At 47.0% G+C, this 27,397-nt stretch overlaps 1 protein-coding gene across 5 annotated transcripts in view; it reads left to right on the top strand.

The window, feature by feature from the left end:
- FAM168A (family with sequence similarity 168 member A) overlaps positions 1-27,397 on the top strand; it is a 129,829-nt gene that overhangs the window by 93,350 nt on the left and 9,082 nt on the right. For all 5 annotated transcript variants that reach the window (XR_013181096.1, XR_013181095.1, XM_054627675.2 and 2 more), the window contains 2 exons: positions 20,735-20,815; positions 25,648-25,773. Coding sequence is in view for 3 of the 5 variants with exons in the window: in XM_054627675.2 (XP_054483650.1) it covers positions 20,735-20,815; positions 25,648-25,773 (207 nt within the window). In the remaining 2 variants the exon portion in view is untranslated. The remainder of the gene's footprint in view (positions 1-20,734; positions 20,816-25,647; positions 25,774-27,397) is intronic.

Genomic DNA, 27,397 nt, shown 5'->3' with positions numbered 1-27,397 from the left:
CCACTTGAGTTTTCTCATAGGGAGTAAAGAGCTTTCAATTCCCCTTCAGGAAAAGCTGGAGTTGGAGAAGCCACTTCTTGATTCAGAGTCTGGTTATCCAAAGTACAAAAAGTCGGTGGAGGAATGGCTCAAGGAGGAGAGAGAAACAGCCTTTGTTGTCAGATCTTTCCTGCTTTTGCAGAACAATTATTCTGAAGCTTGCGCAGTCCCTGCCAGGTGTCCACTGGGTGCCCTTCATCCTCAAAAAAAACCCCAGGAAAAAAGCAGCCTCAGACATATAAAAGGATCTATCAACAGACTGAACAGCAGCTTCAAATGTTTCATCAAGGAGTAGGAAATCTCATCACAGCTGGATTACCCACCAGCTTCAAGGTTCTTTAAGGTCAAAAAGTGGTTAAATTGTAGGGAACAGCAGGAAACAAGGGCACTGAGGCCTCCTCTGGAGGCTGCTGGGTGTGAGTCCTGTCTTCCACCCATGGCCCACAACATTTTTGTTCTTATAATCCCTTCCCACCAACACTTTGCAGGTTTAGAGGATATTTTTTGGTGCCCTTCTTTTCACACAGACAGAATTAAGGGAATTTGCTGTCTAAACGTTGTTCCATGGTCTTTGCAAACACTTTGATGGTCTGGGGTGATGGTGAGAGCTTTTACCACAATTCTCCATCACCCTGCAGGATGATGCCAGGGCTTTTTTAATGGAGATCTGTAATTTTTGTTGGCATCTGTATGTGCACATCTGTGAGTAATGGCCATGGTTGGGCAGGAAGGGTTTCTGGCCATATTTATCCAGGGATGGGAATGGAGCTGGAGCCCCAGGAGAGGCTGAGGGAGCTGGGCAGGGGCTCAGCCTGGAGAAAAGGAGGCTCAGGGGGACCTTGTGGCTCTGCACAGCTCCTGACAGGAGGGGACAGCCAGGGGGAACAGGGACAGGAGAAGAGGGAACGGCCTCAGGCTGGGCCAGAGGAGGTTCAGGTTGGAGATCAGGGAAAATTTCCACATGAAAAGTGTTGTCCAGCCCTAGCAGTCACTGCCCAGGGAAGTGGTGGAGTCCCCATCTCTGAGGGGATTTAAAGCCATGTGGATGTGGCATTTGAGGACATGGAGTGGCCTTGGCAGTGCTGGGGAAATGGTTGGACTTGATGATCTTTGAGGTCTTTTCCAACCTAAACATTTCCAAGCTTTTGTGAAGCAGAAGAAGTGTGTTTGGATCCAGTCACTGCTACCAGTGACAACAAATCTCCTGCACTGCCAGTTTCTTGGGAAATAAATAATCAGTGGTTTAAATCAGATCGGTGCCAGTCACAGATTGCACAGCCTGTGTGAAAAACACGTGTAAGGCCAAAGAGGAAAGGCAGTGATGGATCAGGGGGAGTTGAGGCTCACACAAGGAGGTGGTGGTGCAGGATACAGGGGAGATTTCTCCTCTTTTTTCAGTTTCCTGCTGACCCACACCTGCTTTACCTCCCTCTGCTTGGGAGACACCCCTGCCTGTCTTCACTTGTGCTGCACTTTTAAAGCCCTGGATTTATTGTTCAATATAAAACCAAGGCTGTCTCTTCCTGCATGGAATGCAAATTCTTTGTGTGTGTGATGTGCCAAGGGTGTTCCTGTGCTGAGGCATACTCAGAGTGCTGATCCGAGGGTCAGGACACTGGGAAGTGGCAGAGGGTGGGAAATGTCCTTAGGGATATTTCAGAGCCATAAAATCACAGGACAGATTGGGCTGGAAGGGATCTTTAAAGGTCATCTCATCCAAGCAGGCCACCATGTGCCAGGGACACCTTCCTTCCACTGTCCCAGGCTGCTCCAAGCCCTTCCAACCTGGCCTTGGACATTTTCAGGAGCAGAGCCTGGAAAAATGTGGCAAGGGGTGGAAGGAGGAACAGCAGGAGCAGTGGAAGAGGAGAGAGTCTGGTCTGCTGGAGGGGAAAGGAGGAAACAGCAGCGACACTTGGAATGGGTGTTTTGAAATATGCTGGGAGTTAATTTTATCCAGAAGCATTTGACATGAATTTAGATTTGAAATCAGCATTTGCTCATTACCCAGCGACTGATGAATGCCAAATCAGGTCATTACTCTTGGAGTGGGTTTTTATCTTCTCCCATTATCTGGGGTTGCTCAGATCCTCTTCATTCACAGTTGTCTTTTCTGGATATAATTGGGTTTAAGCAACTAAGATACTAAATGAAGTGTTGATAACAAGAAGGATTGTTCATCTCTCCAAAGATGGTTGGGTTTTTTCTCCTTTCTCTCGCCCCTGGTGTGCTGAGGGCTGCTCAGCAGTAATTGTTCTAAGCTCTATGCATTCAGATGTGTTCCATCACTGTCAGGATGGATGTACTGACCCTACCCTCCCTGCTCTGTAGGAATTTGCCTGCAGAGCTGAAGTTCCTCTGTCTCCATTCCTGATGGCTGCTCCGACAGCTCAGCCAGTGCTCGGTGGGAGAACAACAAAACGACCTTAACACCTTTGGAAACTCAACCACCTGGTTTAACTCAATAACACTGAGAGGAAATTGGTTTCCCTTCCTAAAAATGTCTCCTCTCCTCCTGGAGGAAGGGATGAGGTTTCCATTTGTCAGAGCAGTGGAGATCAACAGGAAAATGTTAGCGGGTTCCTGCGGCGCTTTTAATAGAATAAGGAGGCAGTGCCCTTCAGCAGCTCCTCAGCCAAACAAAATGTTTGGTGAGCCTTGCTAATCTATCCTGGCAGGACCAGAGCCACCTAACAGCAGGAAATGTCACCATGGCCAACTGCTAAAATAATATTATAACTGTGTAATTTGTATTCCTGTGGGAGAATCCGGCCACGTGCTCCAGCAAGCCCAGATCCCCTGGGCTGGTCCCCCATGGTGGGCAGCAGGAAAAGGGGGGTTCTGCCCCTGAGCCCAGGTGAGACCCCACCTGCAGAGCTGCCCCAGCCCTGGGGACACAGCAGCAGCAGCAGCACCTGGAGCTGCTGGAGAGAGCCCAGAGGAGGCACCAGGGCTGCTCCAGGGCTGCAGCCAGGCTGGGAGAGCTGGGGGTGCTCACCTGGGGAGGAGAAGGCTCCAGGGAGAGCTCACAGCCCTTGCAGGGCCTGAAGGGGCCCAGGAGAGCTGGAGAGGAACTGAAGACAAGCCATGGAAGGTCAGGACAATGGGGAATTACTTTATATATATATAAGTATCCCATTGTACTGCTGGATCCCCACTGAACGTGACAATGTCACTGTGTATTTTTTCTCTCCAGCACACAAAGCTGAACCTCTGAGTTTGCAGGCTTCAGTTTTTTCCCACATCTAAATCAATTTTGGACATGCCAAGCCTCGTGCTCCCACATTGTATCTTTACACTAAATATCCTACTCCCACATCTTGTCATTTTTAAAAACAGAAGCGTGGCCCAAGAGGTCCTGAAGGGCTTTTCTTCTCTTTACACAGAGCTTTTGATTCCTGGATCTGTTTGAAAGTGTCTGAGGGCTTTCAAGATAAAATGCAGTTGTCTCCTTTTCACTCCTCTCTGGTAGGCAGAGTCAATGCCTTTGTTTCCAGGCATAGCTGAAGTGCTGCCATTCCATTTGAAAATCCCATTAAATCTCATGCATCCAATGATAACATTAAAAAGCAGCACAGTATATGGTTGGTTTCCCATTGTTCAGTGAACACACATGGCTCTGTGGGAACAGGGCTTTGGGGGGGGACTTCACAGGGAGCTCAAGGGAAATTCCCCAGGCTTAGACCTGCCAGGATGTCCCTTTTTTACTCCTAAATCATCTCCAGCCTCCTACTCCTGCAGGCACTGCTGGCAGGAAGAAGGGGCTGCTGGCATGGCTTTGAGTCTTTATCCCCTGGTACAGAATCCCAGACTGGTTTGAGTTAGGAGGGACTTAAATCCCATCCAGTGCCACCCCTGCCATGGCAGGGACACCTCCCACTGTCCCTGGCTGCTCCAAGCCCCATCCAGACTGGCCTTGGACATTCCAGGGATCCAGGGGCTGCCACAGCTGTGCCAGGGCCTGCCCACCCTCACAGGGAGCAATTCCTTCCCAATATCCCATCTAGACCCACCCTCACTCAGTTTAAAGTCATCCCCTTTTGTCCTTTCATTCCATCCCTCTGTATTTATTAATTTCCCTCCAAATTCTCCCCTTCACACAAATAGGAGGAGCTGGGTGCCACCAGATTCTTCACATTTTCACCCATTAGAAATTCAGCTGAATGGTCATGAGGAATATTTGTACTTCAGCAAGAGCAGCATTGAATTGGGAGCAAATTTAAGCATTACATTAACTACTACATTTCTCCTCAAACACAGGAAGATTTCTTTGCACCATGTGGCCTCCCCACCTTTTTTTCCCTCAGATAAACTGATGTTCCCTGTTCTGTGGGGATTTAACTCTCTTTGTCTTCAGCTTGAACACTCCCTTAACTATATTAATCACATATTTCCATCAGAAGAGATTTTTGAAAGTCTTTAGGCATATTTTGCACAGGTTGGAAGACTCAGTGAGCTGCCATCTCACTCTTGTTACTCTTCAGATTTGTAATTCCCCAAAGATAAAGCAGCATTAGGAACAGTCCCCAGTTTTCTCTGGAAAGTAATTTCTGATTTCCATATTAATCAAAAATAGCTTTACCTTCGTCCTGCCCTAATCCTAGGAACAACACAGGAAGAAGATTACATTCTGTAGATGTCAGAAAAGCAATTAAAATCTGCACAGAGGAACTGAAGGGGGAACGAATCTCACCTCTTTATTTTGTGAGCCGAGCAGGGAAAGACCCTGACCTCCAACTGTTTGTTTCTTATTGGCTCCTTTTCTTTTGAAGTGCCTGCTAGAATCATCTTTAATATTGCAAGATTAAAACACTGGGCTTTCAGTAGACTGAGAGGGTTATAATGATGAGAAGAGACATTTAAGGAGGGCGAGGATTGGCTGTGAAGAGCCTGGAATTTGCAGTTGGGAGGTGGGTGACTATTAATAGCTCTGTCTGCAGAGATGGATATTCCTTGATCCTCAGGGACTGGAGTGCAGGGAGAGATATTCCCAGGCTGGAATAAAGGGAGCCAGGAGAGAGGGGCAGGTGAGGCACTGGGTGGCAAAGGCTCTGCTGTGCAAGTGTGAAAATGCAGGAATTTGGGGTGATCTGAGAAACAAACTCTGTCACAGCTGACAGGAGGATCATGGAGAGGAACAGGGAGAAATGTGGTAGAGATGGCTTTTGGGGTGTGACCTGTCACATGCCACCTGCTTGGGTTTAGCCAGGGTGTCCTTGGGTGAATCAGGGCCTGGGAAGGGAGGTGGGATGTGACCTTGGCTCTTTGGGATGGGGTCCTCCCCATACCAGGGCTAGGGGAGGAGAGGAAGACACAATGGGATGGGATGGGATGGGATGGAATGGAATGGAATGGAATGGAATGGAATGGAATGGAATGGAATGACGCCCTCTGGAAAGGGCAGAGGAGCACATAAGTAGTTGCTGCTGGGGTATGGACTCTGTGTGTGTGGGATGGATTTCTCAGGATTGTGCTGTTGCTCTTGCCTTTGAGGAGAGGGGATTTTCCCAGAGCTGCTCTCCTAAACATTTTTTATTCTCCAGTTTTTCAGGTTGCTGCAGGGTGAGCACTGAAGCTGCAGATATCAATTTTTTCTGACTGAACCTTTGAACTGAACCCACTTTGCAGCTGGACTGATTGTTGTAGATCCCTTCCAACTGAACAATTCCATTCTAATCTCTTCTATTCCTTCCATTCCATTCTTTCCTTTTAGTGAGCACATCTAAGTGTTCTCTGGAATGTGTGACATCATACCCACAATCATTCTCTTCCTGAAATACTTCTGCTGTTAAATAGGCCCATTCTGGAAATTCTTTTCCTCCACTTGGCTGGTAACCCTGGACCAGTCCAAGGCACTGTGGTCAAACTTTGGATCCCAAAGGCCTGTATTTATTGCAAAAAATTTCTCCAGCAGCTCACCGTGTGACTGATGACAGTTCTCAACACTGAACTTTTTCTCCTGCTTTCCCCATGCACTACAACTCACAAGAATATGGTCATGGAATGACTTTAATTAGATGGGATATTGGGAAAAAATTCCTCCCTATGAGGGTGGGCAGGCCCTGGCACAGGGTGCCCAGAGCAGCTGTGGCTGCCCCTGGATCCCTGGAAGTGTCCAAGACCAGGTTGGATGGGGCTTGGAGCAAGCTGGGACAGTGGGAGGTGTCCCTGCCCTTGGCTGATGATTGGAATTAGATATTTTTTAAACCACTCTGAAATTTTATACAAAATATTCTGCTATAAAACTTTGCTTCCTATTTTATGGCTTTAAAAGCATTTTTAGTTGTGACTTACAGCCTGTGAGAGGCCTTTATAAAGCTGTTTTAAATGGTTTGTGTGTTAGTTTATTTTTGTTAGGGAGGAAAACCTGCTGCAAAACGAGATGATTGTCTTCATGCATTTTTAAACCTTATTCAGCCAGAGCTGTGACAGTGACAAACTGGCCTCAGGTCATTTCTTCTCCTTGACATTTGCAAGTCTGATACATTTCCCAAGCTGTGGCTACTCCATCTCTGGAAGTGTCCAGGCTGGTTGGGGCTTGGAGCAGCCTGGGGTAGTGGAAGGTGTCCCTGCCCACTCAGGGGGTTGGAATTGGATGAGCTTTCAGATCCTGTCCAACCCAAACTGTCTGTGATTCTCTGGTACTTTGAACTAATATACATTTCCTGAAATGCTTCCAAAGTAAATTTAGAGAATTCCAGATTTCTAATTAATTTGTTTTACTGGAAATTAAATGCTAAAACTGAGTCTTTCAATTCTTATTATATTTCCCAATTTCTTTACTGTTGGTCCTGTAATTTTTGAAGAAGGTTGGGGCAAAAAGCCCAGTTCTTGATGGCAGTGCTGGGGCACTACTTGACTTCAGCTGGATTTTGGATCTCAGGTCTCATTTTACTTTATTTAAGGACAACAGCTTAGATTTGAGCCATGGGTGACCTGGGGAGGCAGGGGGTGAGTGCCACACGTTAGAATTCCACCTGGGAAATGAAGCTGCTGTTCTGTCACGGTTCCCCTCAGTTTATTGCTGTGAGGAGATCCTGCAGGTCTGTCACTGGGATAAATTAATTGCAAGGCATTGATCTTGTCCTGGAGATCTGCAGAAGTTCATTGGCATTGAACAGGAGCACTGCCTGAGCAGCTGCCTGGTGGGTATTTGACCCAAAGGAGTGACTTTGTGCCAGCAAGGACACCCAGGATGTTACTGAGGTGACAGCAAACTGCCTTTGACCCGCTTGATGTTTGCCAGGTGACCTGGAACTGGCACTTGCTTGTGCTTAAAAGAAGCAGCAAAATCTTCAGGAGTGTTTCCTAAGGCAGCTCCATTTCCCATCAGTCTGTTAAAACCAGATTCCTGGAGGAAATTGCTCATTTCTTTAGGCCATGGGAAAGCTTCCTCAGTGACTCCTTTGCCATCACAGACAGGGACACCTTCCCCTATCCCAGGCTGCTCCAAGCCCTGTCCAACCTGGCCTTGGGCACTTCCAGGGATCCAGGGGCAGCCACAGCTGCTCTGGGAACCTGTGCAATGTGTGAATCCCTAAAGAGCTCAGAGATGAGGAATTGTCTCAGTGTTTTGTAGAGAGATTTAGAATAATTTCAATGCATTCTTTCCATAGAGCTTTTAAAATAACCCCATCCAATAAAATAGAAGCTGCTTCTGCTTGCCCTGCTTGGAAGCAGACCAGGACTTTGTGGATGACAGGAGGTCTGCGACGTGCTGAGATGGAGTGGGAGGCACAAATCCAGGCAGAGGAGGATTTCAGGGGATCTAAAGGGAGAGCAGCACCACTGCCTACAGAAGAACTGGTGAGGGACCTTGTGCTGCCAGTCATGTTGTGCCAGGATAAATACAAGCTTGGTTTATTTTACCTATTTTAGTTATTTCTGAATGTAGACACGACCTCGGCCGATCCTTTATTTCTCAACTGCTCCTGTTAATGTTTTTAGGCAGAAGACAAAACCTACCAGGAGTTTTGGCTCTGTAGAGTAAAAAGGTTGCCCAGAGAAGCTGTGGCTGCCCCTGGATCCCTGGAAGTGCCCAAGGCCAGGTTGGAGGGCTTGGAGCAAGCTGGGACAGTGGAAGCTGTCCCTGCCCATGGCAGGGAGGGAACTGCATGAGCTTTAAAGTCCTTTTCCACCAAGCATTCAATGATTCTTTCCATAATCCATACCTATGTGTATATATTGCTATTTTCAGTTTCAAATGCCCCAAATGGTATTTTATGAAGTATATTTGATGCCATGAATTAATGGCAGTTTTATGCTGTTGATTTTTTTTGGTAACAATTTTTAAGTCCATCTGAGAGATTCCCCTGGGTGCCTCTTCCCTCTCCTTATCTTCAATCCTCACTTAAATCATCCCTCAGGTTCTGCTGGTAAAACCAAAGCCTGCTGATATTCTGAGTCCCAAAGCATAATTAGTTATCTTCTCTTTTTTAAGCTGATTTTTTCAACCCAGCAGCCCCCAGTACAGGAGGGGGCTGATGTGAACCCTCTGATTTTATTTTGCTCGACATCGTGCCTTTCACTTCTGAGCTTTTCTCTTTTTCCCTCTCCCTTTTCCATCCCAGTCCATTACTCCAATTTGCTATTCCTGGAGGGAGCTGCTGATCCTTTTTGCTGTTTCCCAGCCACGCTGGATGTGTTATTTTTAAGGCAGCCTCCCTACCTGCAGTACAATGACTCATTTTGGATTTGCCAGGTCCCCACGTTCCTGCCGAGAAATCGGCTCCTGGACTGAATTCCTGAGAGGATTGTTGGGATCACAGCAGAGAATCCCCAAATCCTTGGAGGATGTTAAAGTCACAGCTATTCCCTGAACACAGCCCAACACTGCCCTTTTAAATGAGGGGGCAGAGAGTGCCCCCAGGGCCTTTAATTCCCCTGTCCCTGGAAGTCTCCAGGGCCAGGTTGGATGGAGCTTTGAGCAACCTCATTTTTTAAATCCCTCTGGGGATGGGGACTCCACCACTTCCCTGGGCAGCCTGGACAATCCTTTCCATGAAATCATTTTCCATCCTCCTCCCTCGCTCTCCATCTGCCATCCATCCTGAGAGTCACAGGGGTCTCCCAGTTATCCATGTGAAATAATTGCCCCGCACAAATCTTGGGATTTTTTTTTTTTTTGAACAAGCCTGCCTGCTTCCCTGTGTTAAAAAACAAGTGAAGAAAGAGCTGCCACAAATTTATCACTTTTAACCTGCTTGAGCAACCAAGAGGATGCACCTCAACCATAAAATGTAATTTACTTAATTAGTAATTGCTTTGCTGAGTTGGGCCAGTGTAGAAATCCTTGTTTTAAAGCAAGCAAATGAAGACTGTGCTAAAACATCCCAGGCTGTCATCCCTCAGCTGTGGGGTTTATTATGTTTGGAGTTTCTTCTGGGCTTTTTGTAAGGAATAAAATATTTACAGGATGGAGGGAAAGGATTTCTATTTGCTTTTTTGTATTTATTTTTTTTCTTCCTAAGCTTTCTGAAGAGACACTCTACCAGAACACCAGGTGCAAAAACATAACTCTAATTCAAGTATTCCCAGAAATTGCTTGGGTTTGTGGTTTTTTTTTTTAGAAGAGGGATTATAGGCCATGAGCATGGTTTATAACACTTCTTTAGGGGTTGAAAAATTGAGTTTATGAACCAGAAGTAATAAATTCTGCACAGCCCCATGATTCCAGTGCTGTTCTTCCTCCTTGGATTTTGGTGAGTTGGGCAGGAGCTGGTGGAGTTCTCAAAGGTCAGGTGGAACAGTCAGGGAATCTCATCCCAGCTCTTGGCTGGAAAATCAGTGACAAAAACCTTGAGATAAGGGATCTGTGTGGGATCACTGTATCCCTGCTGCCTTTCTGGCAGAACCTTTGCACTTCCAAGCTGGTGAAATCAGATTTTATTTCCACCAGAGCCGTTTTTCAAACAGCATGTGGAGTTTTGCCAGTTCAAATATTAGGGATTCTCAGCTTCCCCCAAGCATAATTTCAATCCCATCTCCTGGCCCAAATACATGTGAGAGACCCATTAAGCCTTTTAACACCCAAAACCTGCTTTTGTTAATATTCTCTGTGTGCTCCATCTGCTGCTGTGTTTGTCCATAGCCAATGGATTTGAGAGCAATTCACTTCTCTGGTCTGAGGCCAAAATGTCCAAAGTACCATATGGACATTTGAAAGTTAATGAGCATTTAAAAATTTCAATATCTAAGGCTGTTGTGATCCCTCAACCTGAGTCTTCCTTGAGTTTGGCCTCTTCTTGTAACCCTAAATATTTTATCATTTTGAGTTTTTAGCTTTGCAAATGAAAATCATGACGTTTGTACTTTGAAACTGGCCCTTTGGGGCAGTAATTTGATTTGTAGCATTGTTTTGACTGTTCTGGAGCTGCCTATTACTAAAATGAGCTGAAAAAGGAAATTTGGTGTCCCCAGAGATGTTGTTTAAGGGTGTGAATCAAGGATGAAATCAGGAGGATGCTGCCAGTGCCAGAGGACAAAGTGGAGTGTAAAAAGCAGAGATGGGAGCCAGGACTATGTTGTGCTATAGAGAGACTTAATTAGTCAATTAATTGATGGATTCCTGATTAATTGCTAAATTACCAGGCAGTTTCTGTTGTGTTAATTGTTGATCATGCTTGGGGCAGTGCTGGGAACCTTGGCTTTGGCCACACACCTGGAATACCATTTTTTAAGGCACTTCCAAACCTGGCAAATTCAATTCAAGCATTTGGAATAAGAAAAATTAAAAGCCAGGAGCTTTTTGCCATCACCTCTTTCAATCCAAGCCATTCCAGGATTCTATTTTGTACCCAGTTGTTGCAAACACCAGCTTGGCAGAAAAAAATAAATGACAATAGACAGAACACAGGGACAAATTCCCAGTTCCAGGCTGCAGGAAGGCATCAGGAATGTGGAGCAGTTGCCTTGCCCTAGCTGGAAGCAAAGAGATTTTGCATGGACCACACTGTGTGACAGAGCAGGAATTACAGCTGGAGCAGAAAACTGAATTTTTAACTGATTCTCTTTTCAGCTCCTGGCTTTGGAGCAGAGCTGAAAAGGATGGATTGAAAATTAGCCAGATGAACAAGTGCAGTTTGGACATCACAAAGGGCTATTGTAAATACTGTAAATATTATTGTAAATGTCTTGCTGTAACCTATAACCTGAGGGCATGGAGAGCACGGAGTCCTGCCTGCATTTCCATTCCCAGCTCCTCCAGAAAGGGCCTTCTCACCCCTCTGGAGCTGCCATAGAAACTCTGCCAGAGCACACCAGGAGCCTCCAGGTGATGCTCTCCTCACCCTCCAAAAATTCAGAGAAATGGCAAATTCATGACTGAAAAGCAAATGAAGGCATTCCTGGGAGTGTCCAGGACCAGGCTGGACAGGGCTTGGAGCAACCTGGGACAGTGGAAGGTGTCCCTGACATGGCAGGGGGTGGCACTGGGTGGGATTTAAGGTCCCTCCCAACTTAAACCATCCTGGGGTTTTAATACCACATGGTCTGTTTCAAGCTGAGCACTCTTCTGCCATCTTAATTTATTTTAAATCTTTCCAGCTGAATATTTCCCTAGAGAGCATTATTGGATAAGGTTGAGCCACAATTGAGTATTTAAGAAAAACTGCAAAGGAGCTTCTTTATCTCAGGCTTCCACTTTCTGTGGAGCAACAAAGCCTTTTATTTAATCAGCAGGGGCTGTTCATACCCTGTTTGGGATTCTTCAAATACAGAACGAAGCAAATCATTGCAAGGAGAATCAATATTGCACAACTTAAACCCTTTTCCAGAACTTCTTTCCCACAGAGCCTTGTCTGAGCACAGGAGAGGATGTGACACATGTCTGTGGCCCAGAAGTGATATTGATTGACAGTCTGACAAGTTCTGTCACTCTGGTTTATTTATAGTGCGTGCACTAAGCAGTCAACAATCTCTCTAATATTTTTGGACACTTGCTCCTACTTTTCAGGATGAGTTTTGCTCATCCAAACACATCCCATACCCAGGCAGCTGCTGTAAGGCCTGGGAGGTTTGTTTTGGATGTAGGTGGGGAGTAAAATGAGGTGGAGTTGAAATAAGAATGCAACAATCTCTTTTGTCCTACAGCCTGCAAAAGAGAGCCTTAAAAGAATGGTTTGAAAGCAAGTGTGGTTTGAGCAAGAGAAAATCAGGGCAATGTGTGTCCAAAACAGTGCTTCTGTCACTTCCTTAATATCCTTTTAGGCTTGTAAATTCTCCTAATTCCTGGCATGTTGATGGAAACAGCTTCCAGCTGACGTGTGGCATGGTGCAACCACAAAGTCCCATGGAAGAGCTCAGAGCTCTGTGCAAAAATCATCTCTTGCCCAGCCAAATTCCCAGCAGGAAACAGCCAGGATTCTGCAGCTCCTTAGGGCAGAGAGGCCCCACCATCCATCATCCATCCATCTATCCATCCATCCATCCATCCATCCATCCATCCATCCATCCATCATCCATCCATCATCCATCCATCCATCCATCCATCCATCCATCCATCCATCCATCCATCCATCCCTCCATCCATCCATCCACCATCCATCCACCATCCATCCATCATCCATCCATCCATCCATCCATCCATCCATCCATCCATCCATCATCCATCCATCCATCCATCCATCCATCATCCATCCCTCCATCCATCCATCCATCCATCCATCCATCCATCCATCCATCATCCATCCATCCATCATCCATCCATCCATCCATCCATCATCCATCCATCATCCATCCATCCATCATCCATCCATCCATCCATCCATTGTCCATCCATCCATCCATCCATCCATCATCCATCCATCATCCATCCATCCATCCATCCATCCATCATCCATCCATCCATCCATCATCCATCCATCCATCCATCCATCCATCCATCCATCCATCATCCATCCATCCATCCATCCATCCATCCATCATCCATCCCTCCATCCATCCATCCATCCATCCATCCATCCATCCATCCATCATCCATCCATCCATCCATCCATCCATCCATCCATCCATCATCCATCCCTCCATCCATCCATCCATCCATCCATCATCCATCTATCCATCCATCCATCCATCCATCCATCCATCCATCCATCATCCATCCATCCATCCATCCATCCATCATCCATCCATCCATCCATCCATCCATCATCCATCCCTCCATCCATCCATCCATCCATCCATCCATCCATCATCCATCCATCCATCCATCCATCCATCCATCCATCCATCATCCATCCCTCCATCCATCCATCCATCCATCCATCCATCCATCCATCCATTCCTCCATCATCCATCTATCCATCCATCCATCCATCCATCCATCCATCCATCCATCCATCCATCATCCATCCATCCATCATCCATCCATCATCCATCCATCATCCATCCATCCATCATCCATCATCCATCCATCATCCATCCATCCCCCATCCATCCATCCATCCATCCATCCATCCATCCATCCATCCATCCATCCATTGTCCATCCATCCATCCATCCATCCATCCATCCATCCCCTTGCCTTTGAGCTCCAGCTGGGAAAAGCTCCTCCAGGCAGGCAGGAAGGACCCCATTGTGTCACCACTGTGACCCTGTGGGATGGGGACAGGCAGTGCCACGTGGCTCAGCTGCCCTGCCAGGGGCTGGAGCTTTTGTCCCCATCACCCCTGTGCCACTCACAGCCCTGCCAGCAGTGCTTTCTTGGGAGTCTGTGCAACAGAAAGGAAATGGGCATCAAAAGGCAATATTTCCTACCAGATCCCTGTGGGGTTTGTGGGGATTTTGGGGTGGTTGGGTTTCTCTGTGGGGTTGCAGTTGTGTTACAGGTGGTGCCTGTGGAGCTCCCATCCTTGGGCTCCAAGCCTTGTGCTCACCATGTAAAATGTGGATAAGCCCTGAGGAAAATTCCTTAAGGAGCTGTGCTTTCACACCAATGGAATTTGATCAAGCTGTGATCCTGGGGAGGGAGAGGAAGGACAGAAGGAGGTACAGACATCCTCTCACCAGGCAGCACCTGCACTCTTCCCTCCTCATCCTCTGCTCTGCAAGTCCAGAGCTGCCTCCCCTCCTAGGGAGCCTCCTCCTCCTCTGTAATGTCTTCAGCATCCTGAATGTGGGGCTGGAGTGATGGGATTTTGGGAAGGATTTTTTTTTCCCTGTGAGGGTGGCGAGCTCTAGCACAGGTTCCCAGAGCAGCTGTGGCTGCCCCTGGAAGTGTCCAAGGCTGGACAGGGCTTGGAGCACCCTGGGACAGTGAGAGGTTGGTTTTGCATGGCTCTGTGTAATGAGCAGGCAATAGTTGCTGTTTGTATAAAGGGAAGGACCCTTCAGGGAAAAAAGAATCCACTGTAAAAGGTCTCCAGGAGTGAGACTGTCAAATGTGAGAGCAAATCTTTTTTTAAAGCCCTTGCTGTGTCTGGTTCATCCACATTCATTTGACTGCTCCACTCTTGGGCTGATGAGGCTTGAAACAGTAATAAGGGGGTGGCATTTTTTCATGGGAACAAATGTATTTATTATCCTCAGAGCCTTCAGAAGTGCTGGATTCTCAACCATCCATTAACTTGCTCTTCAGAACAGTCCCACCCTTGCTTTCAGCTTTTCCTCTATTTTTACATGCATTTAGCATGAGTGGGCTGGAATAGTTTCATGGCAAGGAGGTGAGTGAGTGATGGGGTAGCTGTGATTATGTGGGATGATCAGTGGGAAATGAAACCTGCTTCAGCCCCTGGGCTCCTGCAGCATCCAGGTGCATTTACCTGGTTGCTTGTAGGGGCCTCGGGAGAGGTTTGGGTAGAATTTGCCATGGAAATGTGTCAAATGGATCTGTGTGATGAGGGAAGGCAGGAAAGGTTATCCCATCCTTCCTGCACTGAGATGGCAGAGCAGGATTCACCCAGAGATGTTTTAAACTGAGCAGGGAAGGTCTGGCACTGCCCTGTGTGAGAAGCTGCTCAGAGGTCACCTCCCTAAATCTCACGTGCTGAGGGATATTCCAAAAGGCAGGAGGGGATGCACAGCTTAAGCCTGGAGCTCTGCAGCTGTGTGAGGAGCCAGGCAGGCTGGGAAGATCCTTCTGGAATGGGATTGACTCATGGCATAAGAGAGCAAGCTTTGCTGACACCCCTGCTGCGAGTCCTTTGGGAAATGCTGGAGCTCTTCCTCTCTGGAGGCTGATTTCCACTGCAGGAGGAGCTCCCAGATGTCCTCCTCAGCTCCTTTCCCCCTGCCCCCTCCCCATCACATCTCCAGGCACGTTCTTTCCGCTGTCACTGCTCCCAGCAATCAACCTTCAGGAGCCTTTCCTGCAAGTCTGGCTGCTGGAGGCTTCAGTGGAGCTGTGCCAGGGAGCCTACATGGTGTCTGCTCTCTCATTTCTCACTTCTGGGGTAATTCCTCAAGTACCAAAGCTGCACATCATTCATTTCCCAACGTGGGATTCTCTGCAGGAATGAATTCCCAATCACTCGAAAGGGAATGGGTTTACAGCTGCGAGTAGTTGAAGGCATGAAGCTTCTCACGTTTTTGTCCTGAGAAGGTGCTTGTAAATCCTGTTTTTGAAGAGTTTCTGAGGGCTGGGCACTAAAGAATGAGAAATGCTGGATGGGCTTAAAATAGAACATGAAAGTGTTTTGCAGGGGAAAATGCTTTGGCTCCATCTGGCTGACCCGAGGAGGTGATCGTAAAGCAGGAATGTTCCTGGGGCTGCTGCAGCTTCAAAGCTGTCACTCAGCAGAAACAAAGGGGTGGACAGTGGTTAGCAGGGTTTGGAGGGAGGATTGGTAAAACAGAAGCACAGAATCAGGTTGGAAAAGCCCTCCAAGACCACTGAGTGCAGCCATTTCCCCAGAACTGCCAAAGCCACCGGTGACCCGTGTCCCCAAGCACATCCACGTGGCTTCAGGCATGGGGACTCACCTGTGCCCTGGGCAGCAATTTTACCTCATATTATCTCAGTTTTATCTCATATTTACCCACCTCAGAGCAATGGATGCCACAAGAGGGACAGTTTTGTGTGGCTGCCTGCCCTCTCCTTCCAGGGATTGCTGGTGGTTAATTGAGCTCTGAGTTGCAGCAAGTGTGGAGCTGGAGTCCTTGGCAGCTCAAGGAGTTGAAGTGTGGTTTTATGGTGCTTTGTCCCGCCCTCAGATAAGGGACCTTATCATCCTGTAAAAATCCTTGTGACATGGCCACTTTGAGGAGTCTGTGCTGCTTGAGACTGGTGAAGGAAAAGAAAGAAGGAGAATATTTTGTCTTGTAAATTAATGTCAGCTGCTCGTAGCTGTTAAGGCCTTGATCAGATAATGGTCAATGAAACTACTCTTGAAAAAGTGAAATGGCACATTCTGGAATTCAGTGTTGGAAGTGACAATTTCCAGTGGGTGGGAGGCTGAGACCATGGACCAAAGCATGGGCTCTGTAGCCAAGGAGAAGCAAATTCTCTTTCAAGAATTTCAAGAGAACCTTCAGAGCTTTAGCACTTGTGTATTGTCACGGTTTGGGTGTTATTTAGGTGATTTTGCTACAGAAACATTTAAAATACATGAAAGTTAAAGATGGCTTTTAAATACCTACTTGATGCAGCCCCGTGTGCTTTTTGCTTTGCAGTTATTGTGTGGTGATTTTTAAAGCAGCTCAGCCAGTGCTTCCCAGAGCTGGAGTGCTGTGTGTTTTCCCTGGGGAGGAGATTAAATGAACACTGCCTTTCTTACTCCTATTGATTGTGGAGATGATATTAAATTAAAATAAGCCACAAAACAACTTTGGATTTCTTCTACGAGGAATCTAATAAATTTTGTTCAATATTTTTCATCTCATTTTCTTTCCTTCTGCACCAGTGCAAGGCCTCAAGGCCAGCAGAGACAGAGGCCTGTCATGTGCAGATCCATGGGAAGTAAAGGATATTTTCTTTCTGACATTATATGTCAAGTGGGTTTGAGCCTCTTGCTGTTATTTTTCATTCAAGGTGACGAGGCAGGACAGACATGGCAGGAGGGGAGCACTGTCAGCAGCAGGAGCAGGAATTTACAGGAGGTGTCCTGGGTTTTCCAGGGGGAAAATCAGAGCAGGATGCTGCATGCTTTGGTGTTGTCACCTCTCCTGAGATCATTCCTGGTTGTTGGATCCAGACTTTGTTTTGTACCCAAAGGGATGTAAGGCATGGGGACCATCATGGGGGAGCTCAGCTTTTTCTTCCATGTGGGAGCTGATTTGGGGTTATTTGGGGACTGAAGAGCCAACAAACAAATCCTAAAGGCTCAAAACCAATAGGATATAAAAATTATAGGATTATGGAGTAGTTTTGAGTCAGAAGAGACCTTTTAAAGGTGATCCAGTGCCCATGGGCAGGGACACCTTCCACTATCCCAGGCTGCTCCAAGACCTGTCTAACCTGGTCTTGGACACCTCCAGGGATCCAGGGGCAGCCACAGCTCCTCTGGGCACCTGTGCCAATGTTTTACCACCCTCGTTGTAAGAAATGTCTTCCTCATATCTAATCTAAATCAACCCTCCTGCAGTTTGCAACCTTTCCCTTTGTCCAACCACAACAGGTCCTGCTAAATAAAAAATGCCTCATGTATTTTTAAACCTGCTGGATTTTGAGTGCTGGGAATTTCCAGGCATGTTTCTTCTGGCACAAATTGCCCCAGATTCTGCTACTTTCTTATTTTTCACTATGTCCAAAAAAAGGAGCAATCCACACTAATTTTCCTGTACCTTTCCCATCTCTCCTTTGCCTTAAAATAGAAAGGACAAGTTTTCTTGCTGGAGGTCAGCACTTATCAAAGTTTATGAGATCAGAGTGGAAGATAGTGCAGAGCAGTTGCTTCTTTTTGCATCCAAAGCTATTAAAGCTTCCTTGATAGAAATCATATTTATTTGAGCTGAAATGAATGCAAACCCAGCCATAACTTACCTTCAGAACAACAAAAGATACCACAGTAAGAAAGAGTCCTGCCTAGCAGAAAATAAATAAAAAAAAAAGGGGGGGGAAAAACCAGTTAAATCCCCAGCCCTGGAGGATTTTAAAATAGGTGTTGATGTGGCACTTGGGGACATGGGTCAGTGGTGGCCTTGGCAGTGCTGGGGTGGGCTTGGACCTGATGGTCCTGAAGGTCTTTTCCAAGTGAAACAATTCTGTGATTCTATAAATGCACAGTTGCCTCCATCTGCCTGAAATAAATCCTTCAATACTCAGCTGGATGGAAAATCTTACCCAAAACCTCACTTTTCTTGTGGTTTGACTTATTTCAGGCTCTTTCTTAAGGTATAACCCCAATGCTGGAAATTTTGGTCTGAGTAAAGGAGATTTTCTTCCTGATTTTGGGTGAGTGCTGGTGGCACCTCAGAGGGCACAGGTGAAACATTTGTGACAACACAGGACTGTGTTTGTCGTGGCTGGTGACTGAGGACTGGTAATTCAGGATTATTACTAAAGACTGCAGCAGTTTGTGGGGTTCAGGGCTTATCTGGGGGGATTTTCCAGCAGCAAAGGTCAGAAGCACCTCCAGGAGCCCCAAGAACCTGTCACCTGGATCCCTTGCAAATGGGCAGGGGACTTCCCAACACCAGGGCACACACAGCCATCACCATCTGTGCCCGTGGCAGGGAATTGGGATGGTCTTTGAGGTCCCTTCCAACCCCAACCAGTCTGGGATTCCATGTGCCAAGAAGATAAAACCCTATGAAGAAACACAGGAAAAGACACAATTTTAGGGAAAATACACAAGAAGTGAGCTGGGGTTGATTTAGCACCCCTGGCCAGACTGTCAGGAGGAAACAGGAAGAGTGTGGAGCAATGAATGTCCTGGAAAAGACATGGTTGTCTTCTAATGAGCTGGAGAGAAGGGATATTTCTGATTAAGGATCCTCATCATTAATGCTCTGCTTGCAATCACTGGATCTGCAAATAACTTTCTAAGGAGCTTCTTGATTGCTGAAAGGGTTTAGATATTCCTGGGTGTGTTGAAAACAGAGTTCTGTGTAGCCTAAAAAACAACCAAAAAAAAAAAATCTGTTAAACTGCTGCTTATCCAACATTAACTACAGCAATTTTTAATTAACCTGATTTAGAAGCCAAGTATATCACTGATGAAAATGAGAGGGTAGAACATCCAGTCATTTATTCCAGTACAGTGGCCATGATTGTTGAATTAGATTTATTCAAATGAACCTCAACATTTTGCCACAGAAGCCAGTGGTGCCAGGGTTTGGGAGCAGTGGGATTTAGGGTGTGGGAGGGGAGACTGTGCTGTGGCTTTTTTGGTGCTCAGAAGAGGGAAATACAGACCCATGCTGTCTTTTATTTAATAAAATAAAATATTAAAAAAGATGGGTGTAAATCCACTGCTAATTACTTCCTTCCAGCCTTTGCTGGCAGCCAGCAGGCAGTATCAGTGGGGCTTGGCATGGAAACCCTCTCCAAGGGCCATTGCATTGGCTCTGCTCTGGGATGCTGGCCAAGGGGACACACAGATGAACTGAGTGGTGACACTCAGCAGAGCCAAATTGTCCACCAGCAAAGCAGGGTTAACGTGTCCTGCTCCCTCTGCCAGAGGGATTTACTCAGCAGCACCTAAGGAGGATGGAGTTGTTCAGGTGTTGCTCTTTTCTGTAGGGAAAACCTGCAAGAAATTGAAGGAAATGAAAAGCAAAATGGTGAGCAGTGACAGGACCCCAGGGAAGGGCTGGAGCTGTGCCAGGGGATGTTCAGGTTGGATTTTAAGGGATTTTAGGGAAAGGTTCTTTCCCCAGAGGTGCTGGGCACTGCCCAGGCTCCCCAGGGAATGGGCACAGCCCCACAGAGCTCCAGGGGCATTTGGACAGTGCTCCAGGGATGCACAGAGTGGGATTTGGGGTGTCTGTACAGGAACAGGGGTCGGGCTGGATGATCCCTGGGGTCCCTTCCAGCTCTGGACATGGTGTGATTCTGTGGAAAAGGAGCAGACCAAGGTGCAGAGGTTGTGGCTGTGCTCTCCACAGAGGACAGGAATTTCCAGTGAAGTAGGAATTGGATGCTGGACACCTGCACTGGGTGGGTGCACAGAGGCTCTGGGCTGTGCCACGATTTGCAGCCCCTCACTGCCATCACACAATTCCCCTGAACTCCCTCTGACCTCTGCCAGTGAGGCTGATGCAAGCTGAAGATGCTCTGCAACCCTGCCCAAAGTGCCCATTAAGCCCTGCCTGGCTCCAAAGGGTCCTTCCAGGTGGCCTGGCAGGTAATCAGGTCCCTCCTGGGAACAGCACTTGTGCAGCCATGGGTGAATCCAAGGCTGGCATGTTTTCCTGCAGGATCCCTGCCTTCCCTTCAGCAAGAAACTCTGCTTAATGGAAGTGTTGAGCTCTCCAAAGTGCTGCCACGCAGCCCAGGAAAACCTTTCCAATATTGCTGTGCTGGTGGGGTTTTGTACATGAATTCCACGTTCAGAGTATGGATTTTCCCAGCAGTTTTCTCCAAAGCACAGTGAGCACACCTGCATTCTGCATTCTGATCCTTGTTTCCTACAGGAATAAGGATGAAATATTGATGATCTCACACGTGGAGCACATTCATGGACCTTCCTATCCCCAGAAAATCCACCTATGTTTTCCCTCAGTGGCCTCTCTGCTCTCACAGGTTGTTTATTGCTCTTCAGGGCTGCCATCCTTGCTTGATTGATAAAATCCTAATGCTGTTTTCCTCTCCTTTCAGGTTATCCAACAGGCTATCCCACTGCTGCCCCAGCCTACAATCCCAACATGTATCCAACCAGCAGCCCCGGCTATGCCCCAGGTAAAAATCCTGAGAAAGGCCTGGAAACATTCCTTGCTCATCCATTCCCAAGCACTGCAGATGAAAAATAACATCTCACCCTTCAATTCGACTTTTGGTTGCTTGAGATGTTTATTTTGAATGGTGTTGCCTCAGAAGAGCTGCAGGACTTTAGCACTTCCAAATGAAGCTGCCTTCTGAGCTCAGTGTGCAGCAGGAGGAGCTGGACTTTGTGCCAGTCTTGCTAAACCCTCTCTTCCCCTTAGTTGCCAGGTTTTCAGTCTCCCAGTTGTCATAAAATCAGTGGATCCCCAGCTCAGGCGCTTTCCAAGGCTGATGAAACAGGAATGAGGGGTTTGTTGCCAAAATCTTTTGGTTTTGTCTTCTCCACATCACAGTTTACACATATTCCATAAAGCTGTTTATTGCGGATGATTCTGGAAGGGATCTGTTGTGTTTTGTTTGGGTTTATGTGCTTTTAATAAGGTCTTTAGCTGCATTTCTTCCCATTAAAGCCTTAACATGGAACATGAAACAATTTTTTTTCCCCTGGATTTGTGCTGGCCACCCTCCTTTCCCCTGAAGGATAAAACACTGGAGGAATTAAATGAAAACAACTCCACAGAATAAGAAAAAGCCCATAAATTTATTAGTAGCTTGTCCTGCCAGAGGCTGGCAATGTCCTCCCTGTTCAGCCAGGAATGTAAATACTGCAGCATTCTGGCATTTTGGCCTGGATATTACAAAATGTCACTTGTCCCCAGTTGTGCAGGCAGCAGCTCCTCCACTCAGTGGGCACATGGCCAAGGGAACACCCAAGTGAGAGGAAACCCCAAATCACTGAAGGATAGGGATTTTTGGGGACTCTGAATTGCTTCTTGTACATCTTAGACACCATTTAATAATTTCCTGCCTGGAAATCTCCTGATGTCCAGAGAGCTGACAGGTCAATTTTAATGGAGAACAAAAACCTTCCAGTGGTTAACACAGCTAAGCACTAAACTAGCAAGGAAACTATGAAGATTAAAATTCAGAAATTAAAACTGGAATGAAAATGCTGAAACTTTTATAGAGTTTCCCATAAATCATGAGAGCAAGTTGGAGAAACCTGGTTTAGGTAAAGGTGTCCCTGCCCAAGGCACAGGGTTGGAACTGGATTGTCCTTAAAGTCCCTTCCAACCCAAACCATTCTGTGGTTCTGTTCTAAACAATTTTTGCAGCTCTTGAAATCAATACCATTTAATATCACAGCAGGATTTTAAACCATTTTAACCACTCTGGGAAGCAGGAGCAGGCTCTGCTGCTCAGGACCTCCCAGCACCACACTCAGTGGTCCCTTCTCAATGGAAAGCAGACTTCCAGGAGGAAAAAAAAAAGAGATTTTGAAAGCTAACTGATGGAAAAGAAGTGCCATAAAATCTCCCAGCAGTGGGGACATGTGACAGAGTGACAGCATCCTCAACTGTGTTAAATGGAATTGGGCTGAGCTAATTCTGTGGTTCAGTGGCTGAGCTAAAACCTTCATCAGTACAGAGAGTGTTTCCTCAAATTGAAGGAGCTGCTGTCACACAGGAGGCTGGAAAAAGCCTGGAGAGGAATGTGCTCCTGGGTGTCCTTCAAACACACTGGGAATCAGCTTGGGGGTCAAAATCTTGGACTTCTCAAACAGCAGACTAATTCTAAATATGTTTTTAAGGGGTTTTAGACATTGAGTCTAAAAAAGAAAGAGATGCTGCACATTCCCAGCAGAATAACTGCTCCTGAGCATCCCATCCATGGACAAGGTCCTGTTCCAAAGCTCCCAGGCTGGGCAGGAGGTGGTTCCTGCTGGCAGAAATCCCTCCAGCTCACTAAAACCAATCACAAACCCAGGGCTCATCTGATTCTCCATATGGAGATTACCCAGGGAAAGGTGTCCCTCAATACTGCTTGGAACAGAGGTTGGAAAGGGTGGGAAGAGCTTGTGGTTTCTGAGTTCTTGGGAGGTACCTGCAAGCAAGGTCTCTTGAACAGAACCTTTCTGTCCCAGCTTCATCGCCCTCTCTGCTGCACCCTGGAGATGCTCCTGCTCCCTCTCAGGTGTCTCTTGCCTCAAACCTCATGAATTTTGGTGGATTCCGTGCAAAGTCTTGGCAGGAAATCGACCCCTGAGTGAAGATAATTCCAGTGTTCAAATCCCACCTGCTTTTGTCCCTGATGTGTTCTCCAAACACTCCCTGAAGCTTCACTGGAAGTCAGCCATGCTCATGCTGTTCTCTTGACCTCGTGGTTCCCAAAACCCTGGGATCCACTTGGGAAATTTAATGATGTAGTGACCTAAGCTTTGCAACAGCATCAGAGGGAAACAAGGAGAGGAACTTGGAGAAGTCTGGAGTCCTCTTGTTTCCTCCACTGAGGAAAGGGAGATGGTGACTGGAGCCAGTCTTGATTTCTCCCTCTCCCAATGCCAGGTTTCTAGTAGATATTTGCTGGTGTTTGAGCCCAAAAGGTGTTAAATTATTCCCCAGATTATTCCAAAGGAGCCCTGTGAGCAAAGGCATGAGTTGGACTGGATGATCCTCATTGATCCCTCCCAGCTTAGGATGTTCTGTGATTCTATCAATTCCTTTCCATTGCACTTCAAGTTCCTGCCTTGTGTGATTTTCCTGCTGCATTTTCCACAGTTTTTAGAGGGAGAGATACAAGGCAAACCACCAGCATTGTAAACTCATGCTTGCAATAAGCCTTTTTTTTTTTAGGACACTGTTCTTAAAAAATCCCTTTTAAGTATGCAGAAATGAGCATCTAAAATCACTCTGCTGCAAAGACACAATTTAAAAAAAATAAAATTATGTATGTCTTCATTAAGCCTGGTGCATGTTCCCTCACAGGCATTCTGTCTTGCTCATGGTTGTTTTGTTTTAACTTCCTTCATTAAAGCCTCCCTTTTTATTTTCCTGAAAGTAGGACACACATTTTGCTCGTGGAGGCTGGCTGAGGCTGGAGCTGTGTTTATTAATAATGCAGGGCAGAAGTAATGTCTTTGCAGCAGTGCCCTTACAGAGCAGGACTAAAATCAGCCTCAGAAATGAGGGATCTGTGTGGGAATGTCGTGGGGCAGGATGGAGGCTCCAATCCCCCATTCCTGCTTCTGGATCCTGCCTGGAGGAAATGCTGCTTTGCAGAAGGGAGTTGCAGCATCAGCAGTGCTCTGAGCCATCCTCTAGAGGTGCCCACCCACTCTTTGGGGACACCAGTGGGTCTCCTGAGGGGTATCTTGGGATCTGGAGAGGGGAATATCCTGTGGTGCCTCACAAGGCTTTCCAGGAGTAAATGCTCTCATCATTTTGAGACATTCAGGCACGGGACTGCCTGGGGAATTAAGCTTATTGCAAACTTTGTTCAGGGCTGGAGGCTGTATCCATCACAAATGAGGTTGTTAGAGGGAAGCAGGATATCCTACAATGCTTTGAAAGGGTTCATAATTTTATCTTTTCCACTTAAAACATGTCCTGAACATTCCGACATCATCTAAAGGTCCTGTCAGGAATACAGAGCAGTCCCAGTGCTGCAGAGACCCACAGCTCACATTGTCTGCTCAGCTCCCACTGGTTCATTTGCCAGGGGTTAAACTGATAATTAATAAAAACTCCTTATTTTATTTATTTTTAGGTGAGAGGATAAACCAAATCCAGAAGACACTGGTTGGAGGTGGCCCTTAAATGGTATTAGATAGTCATGGCTGGATTGCAATCCCTGTGAATTATTGCAAAGGAGCAGGAGGTATTTATGTTCCTGGAAGCCTCCTTGGTCCACCTTTTGTGTAGCTTTAAGTGATGGATTCTCCAAGGATCTGTGATTTAATAAAGAACATGCAGAGCTGTGGCCATCTCCCAGCCATCTCCAACCCAAATGGCCTTGATTTTGTGGCAGGTTTAATGTGGAGAGGGAAAACCACAGAGGAAGGATTCGTGTAACATTGGAATGAATTGTCTCATCAGTCTCAGAGATTAAAACCTCTGTGGAATCCAGAGGCAAAAGTGAATCTGATTCTGAGTAAAAGCATAAGTGAGGGAGTGTTTCTGTGGCAGCACTGGGAGTTGCTCTCCAGTGTGATGTTCCTGAATGCAGCCTAGCATGGAAAATAAAGCAAGGCAGCCTGGAAATCCTTAATAACTCCCAAACCTTTGGGAGAGGGCAGACACTTGGAGCAGAAAATGTTCAGTGACTGAGTGGAGGAGAAATTGAGCTTGAATCTCTGACTTCCCTCAAAGCTCCTGGTTTTCTGTTGGAGGAGGAGGAGGGAGGAAGCAGAGTTCCACATCTCCAGCAGTGGAGCAGCATCCAGGTGGATCTCACACCCATGAGTATCTCCACAGCTGCTGATGGCCAGCACAGCAGCACTGCTGGGTGTCCTCCGTGCTCCCCATTCCTGTCTGAGTCCAAGAGAGTCTCAGGAGGGTTTGGTGGACCAGCAGACCTGCAGCAGTGCTTCCCTGCACTCTCTGGGAGGTGGATTTCCATCCTCTGGGATGTGTTGTGCTGCTGCAAGCTCTGACCCCAGTCCGGAGGATTGATCCCAATCGTTCCCAACTTCAGCCCTGTGACACTCCAGATTTACAGCTGTACCTTCAGAGAGGGTCAGTTCAGAGTCTCAGCAGATGTGGAGGGTGTGGAACATCCTTGCTCAGTCTTGGGACTCCAGGATGATTTCCAAGCCCTGCCCAAAGCTTGAAGTCCCTTCCGTGGGGCTCAGCACCTCGGGGGTAGGAACCTGGAGGGAAGAGATTAACAAGGTGATTCCAGTGTGGCATAAGTGTGGGAAGCTGTCTCTCACTGCTCTGTGTGACACCTCTTCTCTGTCTCCACTCAAGCCACACTTCTGATGAAGCAGGCCTGGCCCCAGACCTCCTCGTCCTGTGCCACCGAGGGCACCTTCCACCTCCCGGTGGACACCGGCACGGAGAACAGAACCTACCAGGCTTCTTCTGCAGCATTCAGTAAATAAACCTTTCCTTCTGGGGGTGTCTGGGTTGGTGTGTGCCTGTTCGCCTCCCCTGATGGGGGTGAATTTGTGGACAGGGTTATTTGGGATCACAGAATCAAAGACTGGTTTGGGTTGGGAGGGAATTAAACATCGTCTTGCTCCAACCCTCATGGGCACCTTGCACTAGACCAGGTTGCTCCAAGCCCCATCCAGCCTGGCTTTGATGGATTAAAACCATGCAGGATCATGAAAAGGAGAGCACTGATCCTCCTGCTGCTGCTGCAGAGGAGGAATTCCAGTGGAGAAGGTGAAATCTCTCTCTTAGCTGAGTGTTTGATCCCAGGAGCAACCCGGGGTTGTTCACAGGTGTTTATCTCCAAAGGGACATTATTCCCCATTCCCTTAAAACTGAAAGAATTCCAAAATAAAGCCTGATTTTCAAGGAGCACTATTGAAACTCCCACCTTGTAACCCAGGCTGGCTGAGCAGGAGCAGGGGGAGGAGATGCCATTGAGGGATCACAGTCAAACAGGCTTTTCCAGTGCAGCCTTGTCATCTCATCCCTGAAGAGGATAAGGAGTGCCTCCAGGAGGGCTGATAAGCTCCCTGATAAACCCTGGGATGCTTTCCCTGGTATGTGGGGTGTCCTATGGCCCCTGCTTAATCTGGTGCATGAGTGGTGTGGGGTCAGAGGGTTCCTCACCTTACAGCTACTCCAGACTCCTTTTCCTTCTAAATCCAATCAATTACACAACGAGGTGAGAGGAAGAATTTTTATTTTTTTTTTACAAGAAGAGTTATTAAAAATAAATATTTTAAAAGCCTTTGGGAGCCTTTCTCTTGGAAAAAGGATGTCCCTACCATTCCTTGGGGTAGGGGCTGTACAGTGGGCACGGTCAGCCCTGGAGCAGCTCTGTGGCCTCCTCTGGACTCTCTCCAGCAGCTCCACATCCTTCTGCTGTGTCCCCAGGGCTGGAGGCAGCTCTGCAGGTGGCTCTCACCTGAGGGAGGCAGAGGGGCAGAATTGTGGGCATCCTGTCAGTTCCTTGCCCAGCTGAGGAATCCTGCTTGTGGTGAACCCTGGAAACAAGCAGCAACACAAAATTCCCCACTGAGCTCTTTTTCCCCCCACAAGAAGCCTTTTGTGGAAAACCATTTCTGTGCAATCCAGGGCGCTTGTGAGCTGCAGGATCAATAAGGCTGAGATTTCTGGAGTGACATGAGGGATTTAATCAGCAATTTTAATAGAAACTGCAGCTTAAAGGCTTGCTGCTGGTGAACCACAAAGTGGCAGCAGCACGGGCCATGCCAGCCTAATCCTAATAAGGTGTTAGTCATAAATAGGTTTTAAAATTATCTGCCAGACAGAGAGGAGCCTCCATCATCTTGTGTCATTAAACCTTGTTTTCACATTGTTTTACCTGCAGGTTGTTCTGTTTTTTCCCCAGTTTATAAACACAGCAGATTACATCTGCCTGGGTTATTGTGTTTTAATACCTTTTTAATATAGGAGATAAACTGTCTGTGATTCATCCATCAGGAAACACTGCAAGTTTTGGTATTCAAAGTGGTGAAACCACACAGGCTTGAGCAGGTCCACACCTCTAGACAACCCTCAGAAATGAAGTGTGACACTG

The sequence above is a fragment of the Agelaius phoeniceus genome, chromosome 2 (genome assembly GCF_051311805.1).
Source record: "Agelaius phoeniceus isolate bAgePho1 chromosome 2, bAgePho1.hap1, whole genome shotgun sequence".
NCBI lineage: Eukaryota > Metazoa > Chordata > Aves > Passeriformes > Icteridae > Agelaius > Agelaius phoeniceus.
Note: the sequence above shows the minus strand (reverse complement) of the source record. Positions and strands in the feature narration are given on the sequence as shown.